Source organism: Cucumis sativus, chromosome 3 (genome assembly GCF_000004075.3).
Source record: "Cucumis sativus cultivar 9930 chromosome 3, Cucumber_9930_V3, whole genome shotgun sequence".
In the NCBI taxonomy this organism is placed as follows: Eukaryota; Viridiplantae; Streptophyta; class Magnoliopsida; order Cucurbitales; family Cucurbitaceae; genus Cucumis; species Cucumis sativus.
Genome location: NC_026657.2, coordinates 8911995 through 8931826, shown reverse-complemented (window position 1 = coordinate 8931826; position 19832 = coordinate 8911995). Strand labels below are relative to the sequence as shown.

General features: G+C 37.0%; 4 protein-coding genes across 14 annotated transcripts; all 4 read right to left on the bottom strand.

Annotated features, from left to right (window-relative positions):
* Window positions 1–636: 636 nt before the first annotated feature.
* LOC101206663 lies at window positions 637–10358 on the bottom strand. 11 transcript variants are annotated; one of them, XM_031882957.1, is made up of 13 exons: window positions 10240–10358; window positions 9845–9937; window positions 9486–9620; window positions 9280–9369; window positions 8269–8418; window positions 5449–7022; window positions 4248–5160; window positions 3737–3979; window positions 2825–3088; window positions 2637–2706; window positions 2200–2252; window positions 1714–1798; window positions 637–1272 (listed from the first exon to the last, which is right to left on the bottom strand). In XM_031882957.1, exons 1-7 carry the CDS (start codon window positions 10300–10302, stop codon window positions 4266–4268), a joined length of 3000 nt encoding a protein of 999 aa, XP_031738817.1. In that variant the 5' UTR covers window positions 10303–10358; the 3' UTR covers window positions 637–1272; window positions 1714–1798; window positions 2200–2252; window positions 2637–2706; window positions 2825–3088; window positions 3737–3979; window positions 4248–4265. The 11 variants fall into 11 exon arrangements, with proteins under 11 accessions (XP_031738817.1, XP_031738816.1, XP_031738815.1 ...); XM_031882956.1 differs by lacking the exon at window positions 1714–1798; XM_031882955.1 differs by lacking the exon at window positions 2825–3088.
* On the bottom strand, window positions 917–1348 carry LOC101218823 (S-protein homolog 6). Its single transcript, XM_004133969.3, has one exon. It carries the CDS (start codon window positions 1346–1348, stop codon window positions 917–919), a length of 432 nt encoding a protein of 143 aa, XP_004134017.2.
* A 2657-nt stretch (window positions 10359–13015) lies between the features above and the next one.
* On the bottom strand, window positions 13016–14121 carry LOC105435083 (glycine-rich protein 23). Its single transcript, XM_011654450.2, has 2 exons — window positions 13860–14121; window positions 13016–13533 (listed from the first exon to the last, which is right to left on the bottom strand). The coding sequence occupies exons 1-2, from the start codon at window positions 14057–14059 to the stop codon at window positions 13188–13190; spliced, it is 546 nt and encodes a 181-aa protein (XP_011652752.1). The 5' UTR covers window positions 14060–14121; the 3' UTR covers window positions 13016–13187.
* An 827-nt stretch (window positions 14122–14948) lies between these two features.
* On the bottom strand, window positions 14949–19446 carry LOC101206423 (receptor-like protein kinase 2). Its single transcript, XM_004134337.3, has 2 exons — window positions 16144–19446; window positions 14949–15686 (listed from the first exon to the last, which is right to left on the bottom strand). Exons 1-2 carry the CDS (start codon window positions 19040–19042, stop codon window positions 15169–15171), a joined length of 3417 nt encoding a protein of 1138 aa, XP_004134385.2. The 5' UTR covers window positions 19043–19446; the 3' UTR covers window positions 14949–15168.
* Between the last annotated feature and the right edge of the window lie 386 nt (window positions 19447–19832).

Below are 19832 nucleotides of genomic sequence, written 5' to 3'. Positions count from 1 at the left end.
TTTCTAACCTAGTTCTTCCTGCATCCCAACGATCCTTTTATCCTCAAACGTTGTTCTACAAGTTTAGCTGGGGTCTAAAGAGTGAGCTTATCGAGATTTTGGGACTTGTACTACTGTTTTAAGATGAAATGGTACGATAACTACTGTTTTATTCCTCAAGTATTGAAAATCAGATAGATTTAGGAGTGAATTTAAACTAGGCTAAGGCCATCTAAGAAGCTTGCTGATTCTGAGACTTGAATAGTTTCTTCTCATTATACATTTTACCTCTGTTTCCTCTGTCTCAACTTCTGTTTCGGCTCTTCTCTCCAAATGGTCTCTCAAAATCTTTACGTTAGACATTCTCACCTAACATTCCTAGTTGTGGAAGGGCGATTTGAGAGAACAAATCAATCCTTAATAAGCTACATAAACACAAGCCATTTCAATCTCACGTCTACATGAAAAAATAGACTTGCAGTTACAAAAACAAAAACAAAAAAAAACAGGAAAAAGGAAAACTTAGACAGTAAGATCGAGAGCATTCAAAAAGAAGAGAACCCGTGTCTAATGAACGCCTGATTTTACGTACCAAATACCACAAAAGGCAATTATTACTAACCATTATATGCCACAGGATTACTGAACAAACGTAAATTTATCATTCGCCTAAAAAAGAGATTTATTATTAATTAATTCAAAAGGTACACGGTACAAAAAAAAGGCGACTTTTACTAGGTAGATAACCGGGGAATTCAAATTCCATCGCTAAACTCATATTTATGATTCAAAATAGCCTTCCTTTCCTGAACTACACTACAGAATCTAGCTTTGGAAAGGCCAAGATCAAGACAGTAAAAGCAAAACTAGTAGAGAAGTAGAAGTAGAAGTAGAACAGAGTAGAGTAGAGTAGAGAGAACTTAGCTGGTCTGGTGCTTTACCACGAGAAATCCTTCTTCCAGTTTACTTCATCATCGCTGAAATAAAACCCATCTTCCATAACCAACCACGAGCATTTCCTGAGAGCACTACAGCGATAGATATCTCTTGGTACCTTGAATGCATCAAAACTTTTCCTTGTACGGTCCAATTTGACAGTGCATGAGAATTGAGAGGTTGTTGTAGTAATCCAGAAGTTGGTCTTGACAGGCCAACTGAAATCATCATGCTCCTGGAGCGCACGCCCGCCAATATCACCGTCTTTGGAAGCGCACCATATCACTAGAGGAAGTGAGGAGTTGTTTGTGAAGCCATTGATCACACGGACTTCGTATTCTATGCCAAACAGTTGCTCTGCAGGTAACAGTGACACGAAAACAGTGAAGAATGGGAAGAAAATGAGCATCAGAATGCTAACGAGAATCTTCATGATCATGAAACAATGGAAACTCAAATTTTCTGGTGTAAATGATGGCAGTGTTGCTCAAGCTTTATATGGTCTCGAAGCTAGCTTCTTTTTTCTAAGAACGGTAATTCTAGACTTTTTACGTTCTCAATGATGAGGACGTACTACTTCAGTGAAATGCACTTTCACTGTTCATTTTTATGTGCTAAATGTGTAGTAGATGGTACTAAGAGAAATGGTTGTGAAAAATTTAGGTAGAAGAACCGTAAGTGTGCTTTTCCTTTCTAGATATTCTCGTATAACATATCAAGAGAGAATTATATGCTCCTCCATTAATTTGACACATGTTCTATATATTGAACATCTGGAAGAGAAATGTAGATGCACACCCACTAGCAGAGACGCGGCGCGTGATTTTTCAGAACTTTCTTTAGGAAAATGATGAAAATCTTAATGACACATTCAAGTTAGCCCCTGAAGAAAATGGCAGTGTAATTAATTATCACACCGTGGAATTAAAATATGCGATGTGAAAGCTTTGTATAATAGCGACGCCAATAGTTCCGAAAGTACTTTACAATTAAAATTTCAATTCAAACAAATGCCCTATAATCATCGGAAAGCGTTAGTGCTCATGTAAACACTTCGAATTAACAGAGTTAAATATAATTGGTTAGAAGCTCTTTGGTAATGATTTTCTTTCTGATTATCCTGTAAACTGCAATTGAAATAGTTCTTAAAATTCAAGTCATGAAAATTTTATACTAAATTATCACTGTGGGTTAGACACACTAGTAAACAAGGACCATGAAGATAACAAGGAAGGGGGGGGGGGGGGGGGGGGGGGGATTCAAGTCAATAAAACTTCTACCTACCTTTCAACGTCTTAATTGTTTTCTTATCAAATGTAGCAGTCAAACAATTGTTCCTGAGATTGGAAGACACAAATATAATAATAATTATTATAATAATAGAAAAATTAAAATAACTCATTTTCAAAATACTTAGATTTTTCAAAAAGTGAAAATTTAGATACACTCAGACATGTTAGCTAACAAAATTAGTTTTATAAATCAAAAACTAAAAAAAGATCATAATAGTGAATTATCTACAAAATTATAATTTCAATATTCCTTTTTATCTCACTTAAATAAAGGAAAAGGAAAAGTCGTTTTATTTAAAATCCCTGCATAAGAATATATTACTCCAGTGCTATCCTTTGGATCCCAGGACAACAATATATTCAAGATGATCAAGAATACATCGACTATACCCACGCATGAACATAATGACCCAACGATTTCACAAATACCTGTTAGTCCACAGAAAGTATCTCCTTCGAAAATCTTCAAGAGCTCCGATGGCCTTTTGAAGTGGGAAAGCTGCGGTCAAAGGCGAAAGGCAAAAGTCTAAATCATCATCATTCATTTCATTTTGCATACTACATAGTTTACTTTTACTCCAGATTGTTTCTTTTTTTCGAAATAAATAAATAAATACCGATGTTAAGTGGGGATTAGGTAGACAGTTATTGACCACTGTTCATAGAACGCCAGTCTTTTTACCATTTGCAGAGTTGGGCAATGTAAAACTCACTTCTACATCCTTTCGTAAACAAGGTTTCTACCTCGTAGGGACACTGATTAGATCTCTCAACTTCACTCCCCCCTCCTATCGCTATCCCAATTATCAATATCGACCATTACGATATACTTGATATCGATCAACTTATGGCACAGTCCGAGATAAACTCAAATCTTCATCCTACGTAACGAAAAGTTAAGGTGAAGAGAGGATCTGATATTATACCCTAAATATATAAATTTTAAAAAGGAAAAAGAAGAGAGAGAGAGAGAGAGAGAGAGAGATAGTGCCTTATCCACTCTACGAACAAAATGGTGTCTGTCATGGTCCTATAGTGGCATCAGTCGTTAATATGCGTTCAATAATACTATGGTAAAAATGACGGTTCTAATTCTTCCATATTCGAATAATATCAGTCGCCTAAACGTTATACTATATTGACGCCTCAGTTTCTGTTCATTGGCAATGTAACACGTTCGAGAAATCCTATCATTTGTTTCTACTTTCTCTGAAATTTTGCTACAGTCGACTCGACTTATACTAATTCTAGTGCCTAAATGGACCATAAAGCCAAATCCCATCAATGGTTTCAATACAGAAATAATTATCATTGAAAGTTTGAGTGATTTTAAAAAGAGGAATGATTTCTAACAAACATTAATGGGGAGATTTCTAGTATTACAGTAATAAATATTGCTGATTTGAGGATATCATATTTTGATCCGTGTGTCTTAAACAGTTTTTCTTACGACGAACAATAAAAGAAGTTCTATACTAACTTTTCCCTAACAATAATGAACAAACGTCAGTTTTAGGAAAGAAGATTACCGAGATGAGTGGCAAGAAGTCTTTGTAAAGCCCTAGTTGGCACCAAAGAAAGGCTGTGGGGCAAACTACTTCTCGGACTCACCACTGTAGCACGAACCAATCGGTATGATTCATTAGTCATTATAGGTAAAGACCGATGTCAGGTGTGGCTCCACTGTGCAAACTGGCATCCAGTTCCTTCTGCAATTGAAGGATGGCACGGACTGAACCATAAGTCACTTAACCAGCACTGGATTTCTTGGTCTGGAACGGAAAGGAGAAAAAGAAGGCATTAACAATATGAAAATAGAATTTAAGGCTCTTTTCATTTGAAGCAATGATTGCAAGGCCATGCTTAAGAACGTATCAGTGCAACAGTAAATTATGTCAAACTGAGCATAGCTGAACCGATTAAAATATATGCATTTAACTAAAAGGTCGTCGACCCAATACATATAGAACCCCATCGTATTCTGACAACTATGAACAGTCTATTCGTTCGCATGTAAGTGATGCCATAAGGAGAGTGTACCTTTGGATTCGTGACTACTTAGTCAACCCCACCCTGGCTGCCCAGACGATATATTTCATCTTCAAGGCCAGAAAAGTGACTCCGAAGTTTGTTGTGAAGTTCTCTGGAATCGACATGGCCTTCTTCCAACAGTGTGAGACCCTGGCGCATGACCTTTAATCCATTCTTTAGCAATTCCATTCCCTTACTGAGTCCTTCAGGAAGCTTTCTTTTCCTGCTAGATGGTCCCTCATCAATCTCCATACTCTTACATTCGTTGCCAGTTCCACATAATTTCAATGACGAATTCAACATATCCTTTAACACAAGTCCTTCTTTCATAAGCAGCTCTAGCTGCTCGGAGCTCGAAGTTACTGTGAGGAGAGCCATCTCCTTCTCAAGAAATATTTTAAACTCTAACATAAATCCATCTTCACTTACCTGTTTTCCTGATTCCAAGTCGTATGAAAGAGCTGCATTCTGCGGCACAAATCTCCACAGCTCTTCACAAGAAGTACGTGCCGCAAAATATCCAAAAGCTTTTAACCCCAAATGTATAAATGCCCAGTGCCGCTCCTTAAATAACATGTGATATAACTCCCACACAGCACAGCTTTTTGCATTATCATCAGTTTCAGTCATTTTGCTATGTGCAAGCCCTGCCAGGAAAGGAGCCAAACTTGATTTGCATTCATATAACAGAGCATCTGAGGCCGTTGGTCCTGAGATAAAAAGCTTTTCAAGCTCCAAGATGACTTCCTCCATCTCATTAACTGCATAAAGGTGCTTCATGCACGAGATGATCCCCAATGTTTCAGATATTAGTTTCCTACAGACTCCCTTTGCTTGTTCAACTCCAGAGATTTTGTAACTACGGAGAAGAGCAAGTAAGAACTTTAACGTTCTCACATCAATATCAGAGGTGCTTAACTTCCTGCGGGACATCATGCCATCCAAATAACACAATTATACATGAGAAACTGAGAATCTGTACTAAAACATCATATTAGAACGATATTAAAGAAAGTCTGAAAAATATATAACGTCAACTCCATTGGCAAATAGAAACAACAGGAAAGCGGATCACACAATCGCCTCCTAATATGCTAAAGCACAAAACTACCTGTATTAATAAAATTTTAAGTCATGATAGGATTAAAGGAGTGTAGAGCGTAGGAAAAGGAATCAAGTCTCCTTAACAAGGCAAAATATGATGACTTACATGGATTGTATTGTAGTAGATGCAGAAAATACCGGCAACCCAATAGTCGCAGAGGAGGAAGCTAACATTGAAGTCTCACTGAAATTTCCAATGAAGCTCAAATAATCACGAATCGTACTCTGAATAGCGATATTTTTCATCTTCTCAGAAAGTAAGTTTAAGGGAAAGCCTTCCAAGATCAAGGCAACCCATATCACAGTCGACAACTGAGATTTGTCCTGAATGAAAATATACTCAAAAATCTCATTAAGTTTAGTATGTGCACCATATGTAAGTAGCATAGTTATAGACCTAGCCATTTTTCTCAAAGCTGAACTGTAAACAAGAACTGGCTCTGATGATGCCAGCAACTTCATTACAGAAAAAAGTTTAGAGATGACACCATTCACCAGGTTATCATCAGCATAGCGCAACATAAAGCACCAAAGTTCCATAACAATGTCCCAGCAAAGAAAATGAGGATGCAAGAGATTGTCAAGCAAGAACAACTGGAGTTCCAACCAAGCATAATTCTTAGAAACTGCAACCATGAAAGTCTTCAATGCATGCAAAAGACAAGATAATAGAGGCAGCCACTTTAGCTCCGTAGTTTTGCCAGAGAAATATGAGAAAGGAACTTGCAGGAGAAGAACTGATGCATATACATCTTCTTGAACTAAAATGTCCAAAAGCCAATTGAGTTTTGTGGTGATCAGCAGTTTTGCATCATCGCTGAGATCGAAAGAATGCTTCATCAAATTAAGCAGAAAATTAATGCGACCAAGCGATAAGATTTTGGCATCATTCCTGCCTTCACAATTAGTGTTAAAAATTTCATTCATTGGATCATTCATAAAACAAGCACTAGGATATCCATCTGGGAAAGAACACCTTTCGGTAGTGAATAACAAATCCATTATATTGTGTTTCAGGTCTTGCTTTAGATCGGTGGAATTTAGTATACACTTGACTAAGTCCAAGCATGGTTGCTCCAAAAGTTCAGTAATCGCTTCAGATACAGTTTCTAGTAACTTTTCATTGCTTAGCCAAACTTTATATGTGGAGATCACAAGGACACAGAAAATAATCTCCTTACGTACTAGATAAGCTTGGCAAGGACAAAGGCATGATATTTTCACAGCATTAATCAGAAAAAATTTGACTGGAAGAAATATCCGTCTGGCATCAGTTGCAGAGACAGGTTCTTTCATTACAGAAGACCAGGTCGCTGCTGCACATTTCATAGGCTCGATGACAAGTGAAACTAGATTTAGAATAATGGCTGCTACATTCACCTTTGATGATAACACCACATTTCCATGTTGAAGCAAGGTAAACACTCCTTTCCATGACACATTAAGAATGGTTACCAATCCTCCACCACCTTTGGCTGCAATGGTGCCCAATTCACATAACTTCTCCATTACACACTTATGTACGTTTAAGACATGATTAACAGAAGGCCTGGTTTTATTGAATTCTTCACCAGAGGACTCCCAATCTAGGACTTGAGAGTGAAACTCAGAAAATTTTATCATTGCATCAATGACCATCTGCACAGCTTTCAAAATTTCGGAGCGAAACTTATGAATACTCTGATCAAAGAAACCAAGGAGTTGTCAATTGTCATGATGCCAGATGAAGAACAAATAACAAATAATTTTTCAAGAAGGATCACGCCTGTTTCAAGCAATACAGTGGCAAAGAGAAAATATCCAAAAAAATTTAAGAAATATGAGGGAAAGAGTAAGTATTAAAGTTCCACTCCACAAGGAAAGTATTTTTTAAAAAAAGAAATATGAAGATTGTCAAGAATAAGGATCTTCATGCAACCACGCAAAATTTCAGCAATTGATATTTCATTTTATACACACAAGACTAAAGAAGACGAGCAAAAGAAACTTCAAAATACGAAACTATAGAATGATTAAGATAGCCAACACTAACACTTGGTCCAGGTTTAGTAAATTAAATCAAGGAAACGAATATGCCGCGGAGTTCTTTTTAAGTTGTTCTCGGTATCCAACAATAGTTGGATTGCTGTGTTTGGAAAGAATCTCCAAACTGGCTTGGTTAAGTCACCTAATCGAACCAAGGCTAGTAAACTCGATACTACAGCTTGAATTACTAATAAAACCAAAAAATTTAACTCGAAGCCAACTAATCTTTTCTTATTTGGAAATCTATAGTTTAGTCACGCATGACAAAGAGTAATAATAAGAACTACAACCCTGTTTATATTCTTTTTCTAGTGTATTGCAGGAAGCATTTGTATAGTCATATTAATCATAGTAAGGATAATATGAGGAGGACCATTTTAATCCAACGTTGAATATATCTATTTCTATTAGCATCAAATCTGATCAGAGATTAAAAGATTTACAGAGAAAAGAACAAATAACGGAAACAAGAATCCTAGAATAGTTACTGACTGCATCTTCCTAGATTTCAAGACAGGATAAGGTGAGCTGATAACACATCTAGCTTCTTCGTGGTTTTATCATTTATCTAATCAGCAGTATTGAGGCCGTTAGCATAAACAAATTTATTGCGTGAGTCCGAGACTTTTTCAAAGCATTTTGAAGATGCTTGTACAGTATTTTTCTTCCCAACCACAGCAATTCCTGGATGTTGACAGTTCTCTTAAATTGACCTCCGTAAAGTACAATTTTTACCTGAATTTAATTTTTTTTTTAATGAAAACAACTTCTTTCATTGAGAACAAAAATGAAAGAAAATCTGAGTTTGATATTAAAAACAAAATGGAAATAAAGAAAATCTGGGAGCGCTAACCATTCAGCTTCTTACCAAGAATCAATACAACATGCAAGCAGTTAGTACCTGAATTTCTGATACTGATTCAATCATTAAATTCAACTGCTCCAAAGCAAAATTCTCAACCGTATTCATCAGCACCTTGTCTTCAGAAGGAGGACATCTCGCAAGGGCTGAAAAACTGACAGCAGAAAATTTCAATGCATCCAAAAGAAGCTGCACAAAGAAATTTAAATGAGTCCAAACCTACTAGAGACTAATTCAAAACATATAATAAGAAAACAATAATTCCCACCCTAAAATCTAAAATAAAACATTTACACTTATGCCAGTACAACTTCGTGAGGAAAGAGCATAAAGAAGCAACCCAGTCACGAGAATACAGGCAGGGCACCATGGGAATGGCAAATTGCGTCAAGGAGAAGAAATGTATTGGTCCCAGTGAGGGCTCACACAAGAACTCTAAGTGATGATATGGGCAACTTCATATTCTATGATCCAAAAAGTTAACACAGAACAGTCTTGACATAATCAACATAACTAGTTATAGGTTATATAATTGGTACATAAGTACATGCTGGTTATACCAGAAAGAAATAATGGATATGACACCTATCAATATTACTAATTGCACATCACACAAAGGATTCCGGGACCCTTTACCTATGCATTACTTTTTAAAAACAATAGTAGTAGTAGTCATAGTAATCTTAAAATAATGTCCCTTCAGACTTCGGAGACGTCCAATAAAATTTGAATAATCTTAAAACAGTGATCTGTCTCAAAACTATTAGAAAATTTAGGGGAAGAGAGTGTTAGGTAAATATTTGTGAATAAAGAGAATGTTTGTCCCAAAGAAAGTATTAATCTTAACATGGAGTAAAGCTATAAATATTTATATCTATCGATAATTTTAGAACTACGTTTTTTAGATCTGCATTTAAAAATATCTGATTACATATAGTGATCTGAAATAAAATTGCATCTAAGTTGATGAATAACGTTGAGGGATGTGTGTGCACGATTTCATTTCAAATCTACTATGCAAACAGTAAGATTACATCAACTGTATGCCACCTGAAAAAACAGGTTCGAATGCTCTTCTTCCTGTGACTCCTGGATTGACATAAGCGTCATCTTTAAATGCTTTCTACACCAGATACTTGCCTATAAAAAAAACACGTGATATTAAGTATTAAGTATTTTAAGGTTACCAATTCGTACATTTACTTCCCAGCAGTGAGAAAACTGTTGTGCGTAGAGAACTAACAAAATATGTTTACCTTAACTCCGAGTGTGAGAAACTGAAGTAGACAATCAGCTGTGTCCTTCCCTACTCGTATTACAGCCACAAGTAAAATAGTTCTGTTCAACAGGCATTGCGTCACATCCAAACATGTGAAATCTTCCCAAAATATCAAGCTCCCCGTCAAGGTATACAAACATTTGCTCAGAAGAGGAATGTATAATGATAAACAGATTAAAAAATTACTTCAAAACTTTAATTAGCAGCTAAATACGTGCAAATCTGAGAGGAAAACGACGTTTCAATACCTGTATTCACATTCTGTTGAGAATATGGAACAACGAGAATGAGGAAAACAAAAAACCTAAAAAATGAAAAGAGTCGCAGAGCGGATACTACAAGGCTTTCGACTAATGAAATCAAGTCTGATTTACTTGATAAATCCAAATCCTCCAGTTTCTTGAGCAACTGAACACGACTCTCGACCACCTGAAAAACTCAATGACACATCAATCAGCCACCAGAAGGAAGTAGCAGAAATTCAACAATATTCAAGAGAATGCTAGAAATAATTCATCCAGAAAAAAAAAATGAAGAAACAAGTTGCAAATGTCCAAATAATTAAGTAAACCAATAATATTCTCGTGGATTCAACCATAATTTTCAAGTAGTAACAAACAGTTGAAATCGAAACATAATCGCAACCAAAACCTAGCTAACAAACTAGAATTCGACTAAAACAGAATAAAGAAACTACGAAGTGAGATACAATGTATTGAAATGGAGCTTACATCTGAAGACGAAATGGCATCGAGAATGCTCTGCAAATCGCCGCTTGACCTGCTTCCGTCCATGGCTTCTCTTCCTCTTTCTCGCGCGCTTAATCCTCCGGTTTGTGTATTTGAAGCTTTCCCGCCTTTATGATGCGTAAAAATGAAGTCAGGGTGTTTGTATTTTAAAAAATCCTTCTACTTTACGTTATTTCCATTTTTACCCCAAACTTATTTTATTTTATATGGGCCTCCCCAACAGCCCAGACATTGTTTATTTCTCGTAATGCCTCCATAAATCATTTTTCTTCAACCAATTGTTTTGAATAACAAAAAAAAATGCTCAAATTATTTTAAAATGTAACAAAATTAGTTAATGATTGAAACTATGTCTCGTTTTATTAATAACACTGATATACATCTATTACTAATAGTCTTATATGTGTTTATTGAAATTACACAAAATAATAATATTCAAAAATTTGTTAATTTGTTGGTTTGTTTGGTTATATTTTGAAAATAACCATTTTCTTTTACGTATTTAAGAGGTGGTTGTCTCTCGTATTTGAAGAAAGTGGAGTGGGGTAGGAATTAGGATTAGGTTTTTGGTAATCCTTCTCTCACTCTCGTCTTCCCATAGTCGACCACTAACTCTCTCTCCATTCCTCTTCATCACATTTAGCAAACCTTCTTACAAACCAAAACTAGACCACTACAATCTCCATACTTCCTTCAAACGCTCCTTAATATATTTTTAAAAAACTATTTCATCTATTTAGTTTATTGTTTAATACATTTTCAAACCTAGAGTACTAAAATAAAACGAAATACGAAATTCAAAAGTGTATGACAACCAAAACAATTTCGTTTTGGTTAGTTACAAGTTAATTATTTAGTACGTGAGAAATAGATACGAGTTGTTGAATTTGTATTTAGATAGATTCTTAATTTAACCGTGTGTAAAAAACTGTGAAAGCATTGGCACGTGCAGCAGCTTATTCATTAATACATTACACTAAAAACACAATATCCCAACGCTCTTTATTGTCGACATACACGTTGTTATACGTAAAACGACACCAAGATTGGAGAGACGACAAGTCGTCTTCCAACGGGCCATCAACCTCTACCGACCCGACCCCCCGCCACCACTTCCTGACCCCGAACCGCTCCCAGAGCCCGTGGCCGGACCACTACTCGATCCACCTCCACCTCCTCCGCCTCCACCGCCGCCGCCTCCTCCAGTAATAGTTTTCGTGCTGCCAGTGCCGACGTTGGCCGGCTGCTGGTTAGCGAAGCTACTGGCTATGATCAAAGCCAAAATACAGAGGAAAATTCCGGGTCGAGCCATATGGGGGATATGGGTAGGAATGGGGGAATGTATGTTGTTAGTGTTGATATTTATAGAAAGAATTTAGAAGCAGGGCATTGGGATATTTTATTTTGGATGTATGGCATTTGTGGAGAATTTAGCTTGACAAGGAGGCTGTGGAACCTTTGATTTGGACACTTACATGGCATCGGCTTGGCCATTCAATTTGACACGACACCAATAAATTGTAAAGATAAAATTGAACCTATTGAACTTTTGAAAGTGATAATGGATGTTTATAGTCAAATAGTAAGTCATATTTTTGCTAGCTGTATCAAAGCCTTTGTTGCATTGACTGCCTGTAAAATTTTGTGAATTGTGTGAAAGTCGAATAGAGTGAATTAGTTTATATAACCAACGTAAACTTGAACATTCAAGTATAGTAATTAATGTTTCTTAAGCTATTATGATTGATTAACTCAAATTGATACTTCAAACATATGTTAATTACAACTCATCCGTTATGATAATTAACCCACTACATTAGTGAGCTCGGTAATAGACTTCGCAGAGTGTAGTTTATTAAAAGCTATAGTTCTAAACGAACGTCCCAAAAAATGTATTCAAGAGGAAGGCTGATCTCACCTCTTGAAATTAATTAATTTATTAGTTTTCATTTTTGAAAAATATTTGGACAAATGGGATCGTGATAGGTTCGAGACATGCATGCAGGTTTTGATAGATCAAACTGTGGTGGTTAAAATAAAGAAGAGGATCTTACAAGTGGTGGCCATGCAAAAATCATCATTAAATAAATATATGACTAAACATTTGTTTAACATTCAACTATACCAACACACATATATATATTTAACTGCAACAACAATTACAAAATCGAGGGATTGAAACTTCTGCAGCCCAAATTCGCTTTGGTAGTTAATACCACAATAATAACATTTGATTGCTTTCTTTTAATTTATGACGAACAAATTTAAGCCATATTATTGTATGTGTTCCAGATTATTGCATGAAACATTTGTACGTGTCGCTTCTAATATTTGGGTGCATTTTTAATGTCTTTTTTAGATTCCTTGATTTGTTAAGTACGACATATGCTATAGAGTTTTATTAACATTGTATATGGTTAAAATATTGGTTGTAATCTAGAAGATCAAACGCATAGCTGAAGATAAAAATTAATGTCATATAAGTGTATATGCACCAACGGATACTTGACGACAAATAGATTAGTGGAGACTGTTTTGCAGTATAGCTATTTTTTTATTATTTGTATTTTTTCAGTTTATACATGCATGTATATATATCATATCGTTAAAGAAAACTCAAATTTCTTTAAACCTATACTAAGTTCCCCTGTATGAGAGTAACAACTGTATAGCTATATGACATGAGAATATTTCAAAGTTTTCTTAAAATTTAAAATTCACACTTCAACGTGGTAAATTCGTATTTAAAAGCCTTGTGTTAAGAGAAAGGAAACTAATATTTATTTAATAAAGACGGGAGCATAGTACGTGCATGCATGCATGCCATGCATAATTTAGAAACACACAAAAATAAAAATCCCTACATGAGCTTCAGCACCCACAAAAAGCACCACTAATTAACATTACTACACATTTTCTTTTTCAAGACCTTATGGGCGAATAGAGCCACTGACTGGCGGACCACCGCCAGCTCCGCCGTCTCCTCCAATACCACCGTTGGATCCTCCAATGCCTCCGATGCCACTGCCGGTTCCGACGCCCCCAGCCCCACCAAGTCCATGCCCAGCTAGACCACCAATTCCGCCTGCTCCGCCAAGTCCATGCCCGGCTAAACCGCCAATCCCGCTAGCTCCTCCGACGCCGGGACCAGCTCCTCCACCTCCCAGACCGCCGGGGTCACCCAAGCTACCAATTCCAGCGACCCCACCAATTCCACCAAATTTTCCGATCCCGGCTGAACCCCCTAGCATCGGCAAGCCTCCCAACCCTGCGTATCTGTTAAACCAAATAATAATAATTACATTACTTGAAAGAGTTATAGTATCATGCAAAATATTTCAATAAATACAATTGAATTCAAGTCAAAATCATTAAGAAAAAACATGTCAGCTTCCTAGAATTAATAATAATGCAAGTTCTTAAACAAAAATTGAACGATTAGAGAAAATTTAAAGGGGAAAAAACTTGGTTTAGACTACATCCATTGTGTAGCTTTTGGTGCACCCATTTAAGAATTCAATTTAATCTTTATAAAAAAATTCCTTTTCGAAAATGGATGCATGGAATTGCACGTGAGTATTGGTTATTTTAGAGTGTGGTACCCGCCCATTCCAGCAAAGCCACCAACTCCACCGTAGATAAAATTCTTCTCATCACGAACAGCATCCCCACGCCCAGCATTCCTCGGCAGCTCCGCGGCCTTCACTTCAACAGCCTCCACGAACTCCGCTTGATCACCACCAGGAACGCCACGCGCCGCCGCAACAGCCACCAGCAAAAACATTACAAAGAGCTTCTCCATTGTATATATCTCTAATTATTTCGTGGACTTGTAAGGGGGGAAATGGGATTATATATAGGGAGAAAAACGGGAAGAAGTGAGAGGAGGAACTGTTGAAGGCGTAATTGCGAGGCAGCCGATTGAGGAGTAAATGGTAATTTAATTAATTAATTTAAGAGCAACACTGGTCTGTGACATTGTTTTATTTATTAACGTTCTTGGAAAAATAGAAATTATTAAATTTTGTGACCAGAGAGTTGGTTGAAACTTCAGATATATATATTAAAAATGCATGATAAATATTTATGAAGGTCGTCCAACGCCGGGTTGCATGTCGATTCCTTTGCATGGCCGGAATACGCCACTTTTCCGGTTGCGTTTCGTCAGTTGAGCTCAAAATGGTCCACGTGTTCGTTTGTTGTTGGATAAAGGAGTGCGCTGTTATTAGTGCTTATTTTGCTCAGTAAAAGTTGCCCTAAAAAAATTAGAAAATTAAATGTCTGATAGATCATTCAAAGAGTTACCTTTACTATAATAACATTGATGTATTAAAAAGGTATCTAAAATGAACGGAGAGCAATTAGAGTTGAAATTGAATTATCACGTGCAATTAATTTTGATCTTAGATTTTTAATATAATAGGTGTGTGAACTATTAAAAAAATGTACACAGGATAGAAAATGTGATGGCCTATTAGAAACATCTGATAAGTTCTTAAATCATATATATGAATATTTGAAATTCCAGTTATTTCGATGGTCAGATTACAACTTAGAAGGTTGAACTTTCCAGCGGTAGTTTAATTTTTTTAAAAAATTAAATCTTCAAGATAGACTAATGAAAATTTTGAGAACTGAAATGAAATCATATTTTTACTCTTTCCAAGTAAGCATAGTGGACGTAATCATGATTATGTTCTATCTATTACCAAGATCAAGATTTTACTTTTTTAAAAAAGATCTAAGTGAAGAAGCTGAAACAATAATGTCAGTTAAAATTACATTTTGCCATCTCTCTTTACATAGAAAAAATTGGGAAGGATTAAGAAAAAAAAACATAGAAACACAGCTAAAGAAATGGAAATCACCATACTCTCTCCCCTGTATTGTTATATTATACAATTCTTTAATTCATTTGGCTCCCATTTTGGCAGTAGAGGAAGATGGGTGAAGCAGTGAGGAAGAAGTGAGGCTGAAACCATCACTTTTAACACAAACACTTTCTATTCCCAGTTTATTAGCAGAAGATGAAGCTGTTGCCATTGCCAACACCCCCCTTGGCCTCTTATTTTCTTGACCATCGCACCCTCCTTCAACGAACACGTCAATCTTCGAGTCGGTTTCTTGCTTTATTTCTTTGAGCATGGCAGCGACATCTTTCATATTCGGGCGCTCGTCCGGGGAGAAGTTCACACACAGCAATGCTATGCCTAAAACTTGCATCATTTCCTCTATCTCTGACTCTGGCCTAGACAGAAGAGCTGAGTCTAGAACCCCCACTCCTTTCTTTTGTCTCACCCAATCAACCACATGTAGCCCTCCTGGTATTGTTGGATCAATTGGTTGCTTCCCTGTTAAGACTTCTAATACTACTACGCCAAAGCTGTAAACATCGCTCTTTTCTGTGATCTTCATCATGTATCCGTATTCTGAAAAGGAAAAGAAAGAATGATGTCTCTTACTATCAGGTTGAAAAACGAATGTTGTTTGTCACTACAACGGAGAAAGCCAGTAGTAAAGGATTCAGTTAAGGGGGAAAATAATAAATTTAGCTTTATGCTAAATTATACTTGATTGCGACACTTCAAGGTTTTGACATATAGATGGAAAGTTTTATAAAGTAAAATTGTGTTGAAATGTCATGAATCTGATATTTGCATTTTGAATAACCAAGCACAAGATTTAGAGAGGTGTTATTTATAAACTCTCAAACCTTATTAGTAGCTCTGTAATTTGTAGTATTTGATATTTATCCCTAATAATAAATTGCTCTCTCTTTCTAATTGTGGATGTAGTTATACACGGTTAGTTCTTGGTTTCTTTAACAGACCAGATAAATAAATTAGTTGATATGAAATGAAAACGATAATTCAAGAGAGCACTTACCGGGAGCAATGTAGCCATAAGAACCAGCGACAGTGTTGGAGGACCGACCAAAATTGCCTTCATCGACAAGCTTGGCGAGGCCGAAATCAGCAATGTAAGGCTCAAAATCTAGGCCAACCAGAATGTTATTGGCCTTGATGTCCCTATGAACAATAGCAGGGACACAGTCATGGTGCAAGTAAGCAAGCCCCTGTGCTGCACCAAGCAAAATTTTGTACCTAAGTCCCCAATCCAATGCATCATTTTTCCCTCCCCTTTCATGAAGAAGGCTTCCCAAACTCCCATTGGGCATGTAATCATACATGAGCAACCTTGTGTTTTTATTCCAACAACAACCCAAGAATCTAACAATGTTCTTATGACGAATCAAGCCTAAAGTTTTCACCTCCGTCGAGAAGGAATCGCGAACCCTCGGTTTTTCATCAGTATACCCATCAGCAGCAGCTGATATTGTTGGCCAAAGTTTCTTTACTGCAATGGTCTCGCCATTACCGATATCAGCACGATAGACAACCCCAGAGCATCCTTTTCCAATCACATTTGAATCAATGAGGCTTCTTAACACTTGGTCCACAGAGAAATTTAGTTTCTGGAATGGTGTGAATTGCCAAGGCCATTTGTCCCCTAACTCTGAATCATCATCATCAATTATGTTTCTTCTTGCTCTAACCACAGCAATAATCCCCATGATCATCATGACAAATGTTAAAGCAACAAGCAAGGCAATTGCTAGCTTAAGCTTATGTGATAATCTCACATTGTTTCCATTCCTTGTTAGTCCTGATCCATCCATAGAAAAACATGAGTCCCTGATCGAAGAACATAGCCTTTCGTTGCCAGTCAGGTCCGTTGGTGATAGCTGCCTGAAAAGCTTGTTGTCAGGAAGATAACCACTGAAATTATTGTAAGAGATGTTGAGAGAGACCAGATTACTCAGCCCTGCAAGTGGTTTCAAGTCACCCTCGAGGTTGTTTCGGGAAAGATCAAGTACCGAAAGCTTAGTAAGTGCAGACATTTGAGGTGGGATTGGTCCATAAAGCTCATTGTTGCTGAGGTTGAGAGCAATTTCAAGACCATCAAGCTGTCCAAGCTCCACTGGAATATTGCCAGTAAAATGGTTGTTACTAAGATCGAGTCGTTGCAAACCTGAACATAGACCAAGTGATGGTGGTATTGATCCCGATAACAAGTTTGCTCTCAAAACAAGCTTATTTAACGAAACAAGACTCCCAAAGCTCCCCGGAAGCTCCCCTAAAAATCGGTTAGATGAAACGTCGAAGACCTGAAGCTCAGACAAAGAAGCCAATGAGTTAGGCAAAGGACCTTCTAAAGCATTATAGCTCAAATCTATCATCTGCAACTCTTTGCAATTCCCAATCTCATCAGGCAATGGACCAGAAATACGATTCCCAGAGAGATCAAGAAAGTCTAAACTACTCAACCTGCCAATTGTTCTAGGAATCCCACCTGTTATCCGGTTGTTTCCAAGCCGCAACCGCACAAGTGAGCTGCCGTTACCGATTTCGGGAGGGATTGGACCAGATATATCATTGGAAATCAACAGAAGTTTTGAAAGATTACGAAGCTGAAACAATCCAGAAGGAATAACACCAGTAAGTGAGTTGTGAGACAAATCAATAGCTTCAAGACTACTACACCCTTCTAAACTTTCAGGAATGCTTCCTTCAAGTTGGTTCTGCCATGCCAACAACACAGTAAGCTTTGATAAGGTTCCAAGCTCTGGTGGAATCAACCCAGAAATCTGATTGTTATCAAATTGCAACTGCAATAAATTCTTGGCATCTGAAAGACTAGAAGGAATTGAACCAGAGACATTGTTATCACTAATCATAAACTCTTCTAGCTTTGAAAGTTTCCCTAACGTTAAAGGTAAAGTCCCAGACAGATAATTCAAAGAGAAATCAATTCTTCTTAAACTGCTACAGTTACCAATCTCCTTTGGGATTGCCCCAATTAGATTGTTCTGCCATAAGAACAATTGTTCAAGTTTTTTAAGGTCTCCTATCTGTGGTGGAATCGAACCTGAGAGACGATTTTCATAAAGATACAAATCAACAAGCTCGGAACAGTTACCTAAATCAGATGGAATTTCACCGGAGAGCAAAGTTGTGTAAATCGACAATGTCCGAAGGTTCTTAAGCTTTCCCAGAGACGACGGTAACCGGCCGGAAATCCGAGTATCGGCCAATCCTAACAATGCCAGTTTACTGCAGTTTCCAAACTCCGGTGGGATTTCTCCCGTGATTTCTTTGTTACCTCCCGCTCGAAGAACTTCGAGATTTTCCAATTTTCCAATGTCCGGCGGCAAAAACCCAGATAGTAAATTATCAAAAATGAAGAGATTCTTTAGGCTAGAACAAAACCCCAACTCCGCCGGAATACTCCCCGTCAACTGGTTTCCATTCAAAATCAAGTCCTCTAACTTCCGGAGATTCCCAATACTTCCGGGAATAGACCCCACGAGATTATTGAAGCTCAAGTCAAGAACTACAAGTTCCGTACAGTTCCCGATGTCGTCGGGGATTTTTCCGGTAACATTAGCACCGGAGACAACAAGCTTCTGAAGAAACCGAAACGAAGAGAGATTCGAAGGCAGAGGAAGCCGAAGAGGAACAAACTGAATACTAATGTCAGTAACAAACCCATGAGGGGAGCAAGAAATGGAGGTCCAGTTACATGGACTAGCGTCAAGAGCATTCCAATCGGAGAAATGAGAACCACTACCAGAACTTCGAAGCCATGAAAATAACATAGCGGCTTCGCCATTAGAAGCATAGACATAAGAAACACAATGAAGAACAGAGAAAAATGAGAAGAAGAAGAAGAAGAATGAGATGGAGAAATATTGTCTCGAATAAGGCATCGACGACATTTGCATCAATTTCCAAACCCTTCTTCTCGGGTTCGTATCATTGATATTGCAGCCTCTTTCCGTTTCTCTCGAAGAACTACTAGCAATGGCGATTCATCAAGGAAGGGAATCAAATTGAAGCCAATAAAATAGAGAATTGTGGAGCATTGTTTTGAGATTATCAAAATCCAACCCACTACCCACGCCGCGCTTTGGATGCTTGTTTTTGGGCTTTTTTCTCTCTAGGGAAGAGAGGGGAAGAATTGAATAATGGAAAATATGGCACGAAAACAGAGGAAAGTGATGAACAGAGAGAGAGCAAAAAAACCAGAATGGGTTGTGTGTTTATCATTTGAAGTTGAAGAAAGGTTGAGTTTTGAATAAGAATGGCCTCCATTGTTGCTTCTTATTTGCTTCCTTGGTCTTGCTCCATGCATCAAAATTATAAGCTCTGGAGGGCAGAGTGTTCATGAACCGTTGATAATTTGAAAATTAGTTCTTTTCTCTTTTTTTTGTCCCATAAAAAGAAAAAAAATTATTAACATTCCTATAAATCCTAAAAATATATCCATATTTTTATTTGAAAAAACAGGTAAAATTATAAAATAAATAAAACATTTACCTTTAAGGAGTTTAAATAGTTTTATGGGGAAATTTAAAAAAACAGCAAATTTTACAAATTCTACCCCTCGTATACATAAAATCCAATATTTTGCTAATATTTTAATTTATTTTACTATTTCTAAAAATATCATTTTTTTAATCCATTTATTTAATCAATTTAGATAAAAAAAATTTAATTTTGAGTGATTGGATC

Bases quoted from the DNA above. Each gene is read 5' to 3' on its own strand.
- LOC105435083 (XM_011654450.2), bottom strand. From the start codon at position 14,059: ATGGAGAAGCTCTTTGTAATGTTTTTGCTGGTGGCTGTTGCGGCGGCG. The intron at 13,534-13,859 runs GTACCACACTCT...TTGGTTTAACAG, and splicing joins GGCTTTGCTGGAATGGGCGG to ATACGCAGGGTTGGGAGGCT.
- LOC101218823 (XM_004133969.3), bottom strand. From the start codon at position 1,348: ATGAAGATTCTCGTTAGCATTCTGATGCTCATTTTCTTCCCATTCTTC.
- LOC101206423 (XM_004134337.3), bottom strand. From the start codon at position 19,042: ATGCAAATGTCGTCGATGCCTTATTCGAGACAATATTTCTCCATCTCA. The intron at 15,687-16,143 runs GTAAGTGCTCTC...TTTCCTTTTCAG, and splicing joins TTATGGCTACATTGCTCCCG to AATACGGATACATGATGAAG.
- LOC101206663 (XM_031882957.1), bottom strand. From the start codon at position 10,302: ATGGACGGAAGCAGGTCAAGCGGCGATTTGCAGAGCATTCTCGATGCC. The intron at 9,938-10,239 runs GTAAGCTCCATT...TGAGTTTTTCAG, and splicing joins ATGCCATTTCGTCTTCAGAT to GTGGTCGAGAGTCGTGTTCA. The intron at 9,621-9,844 runs GTATCCGCTCTG...ACGGGGAGCTTG, and splicing joins CATTAGTCGAAAGCCTTGTA to ATATTTTGGGAAGATTTCAC.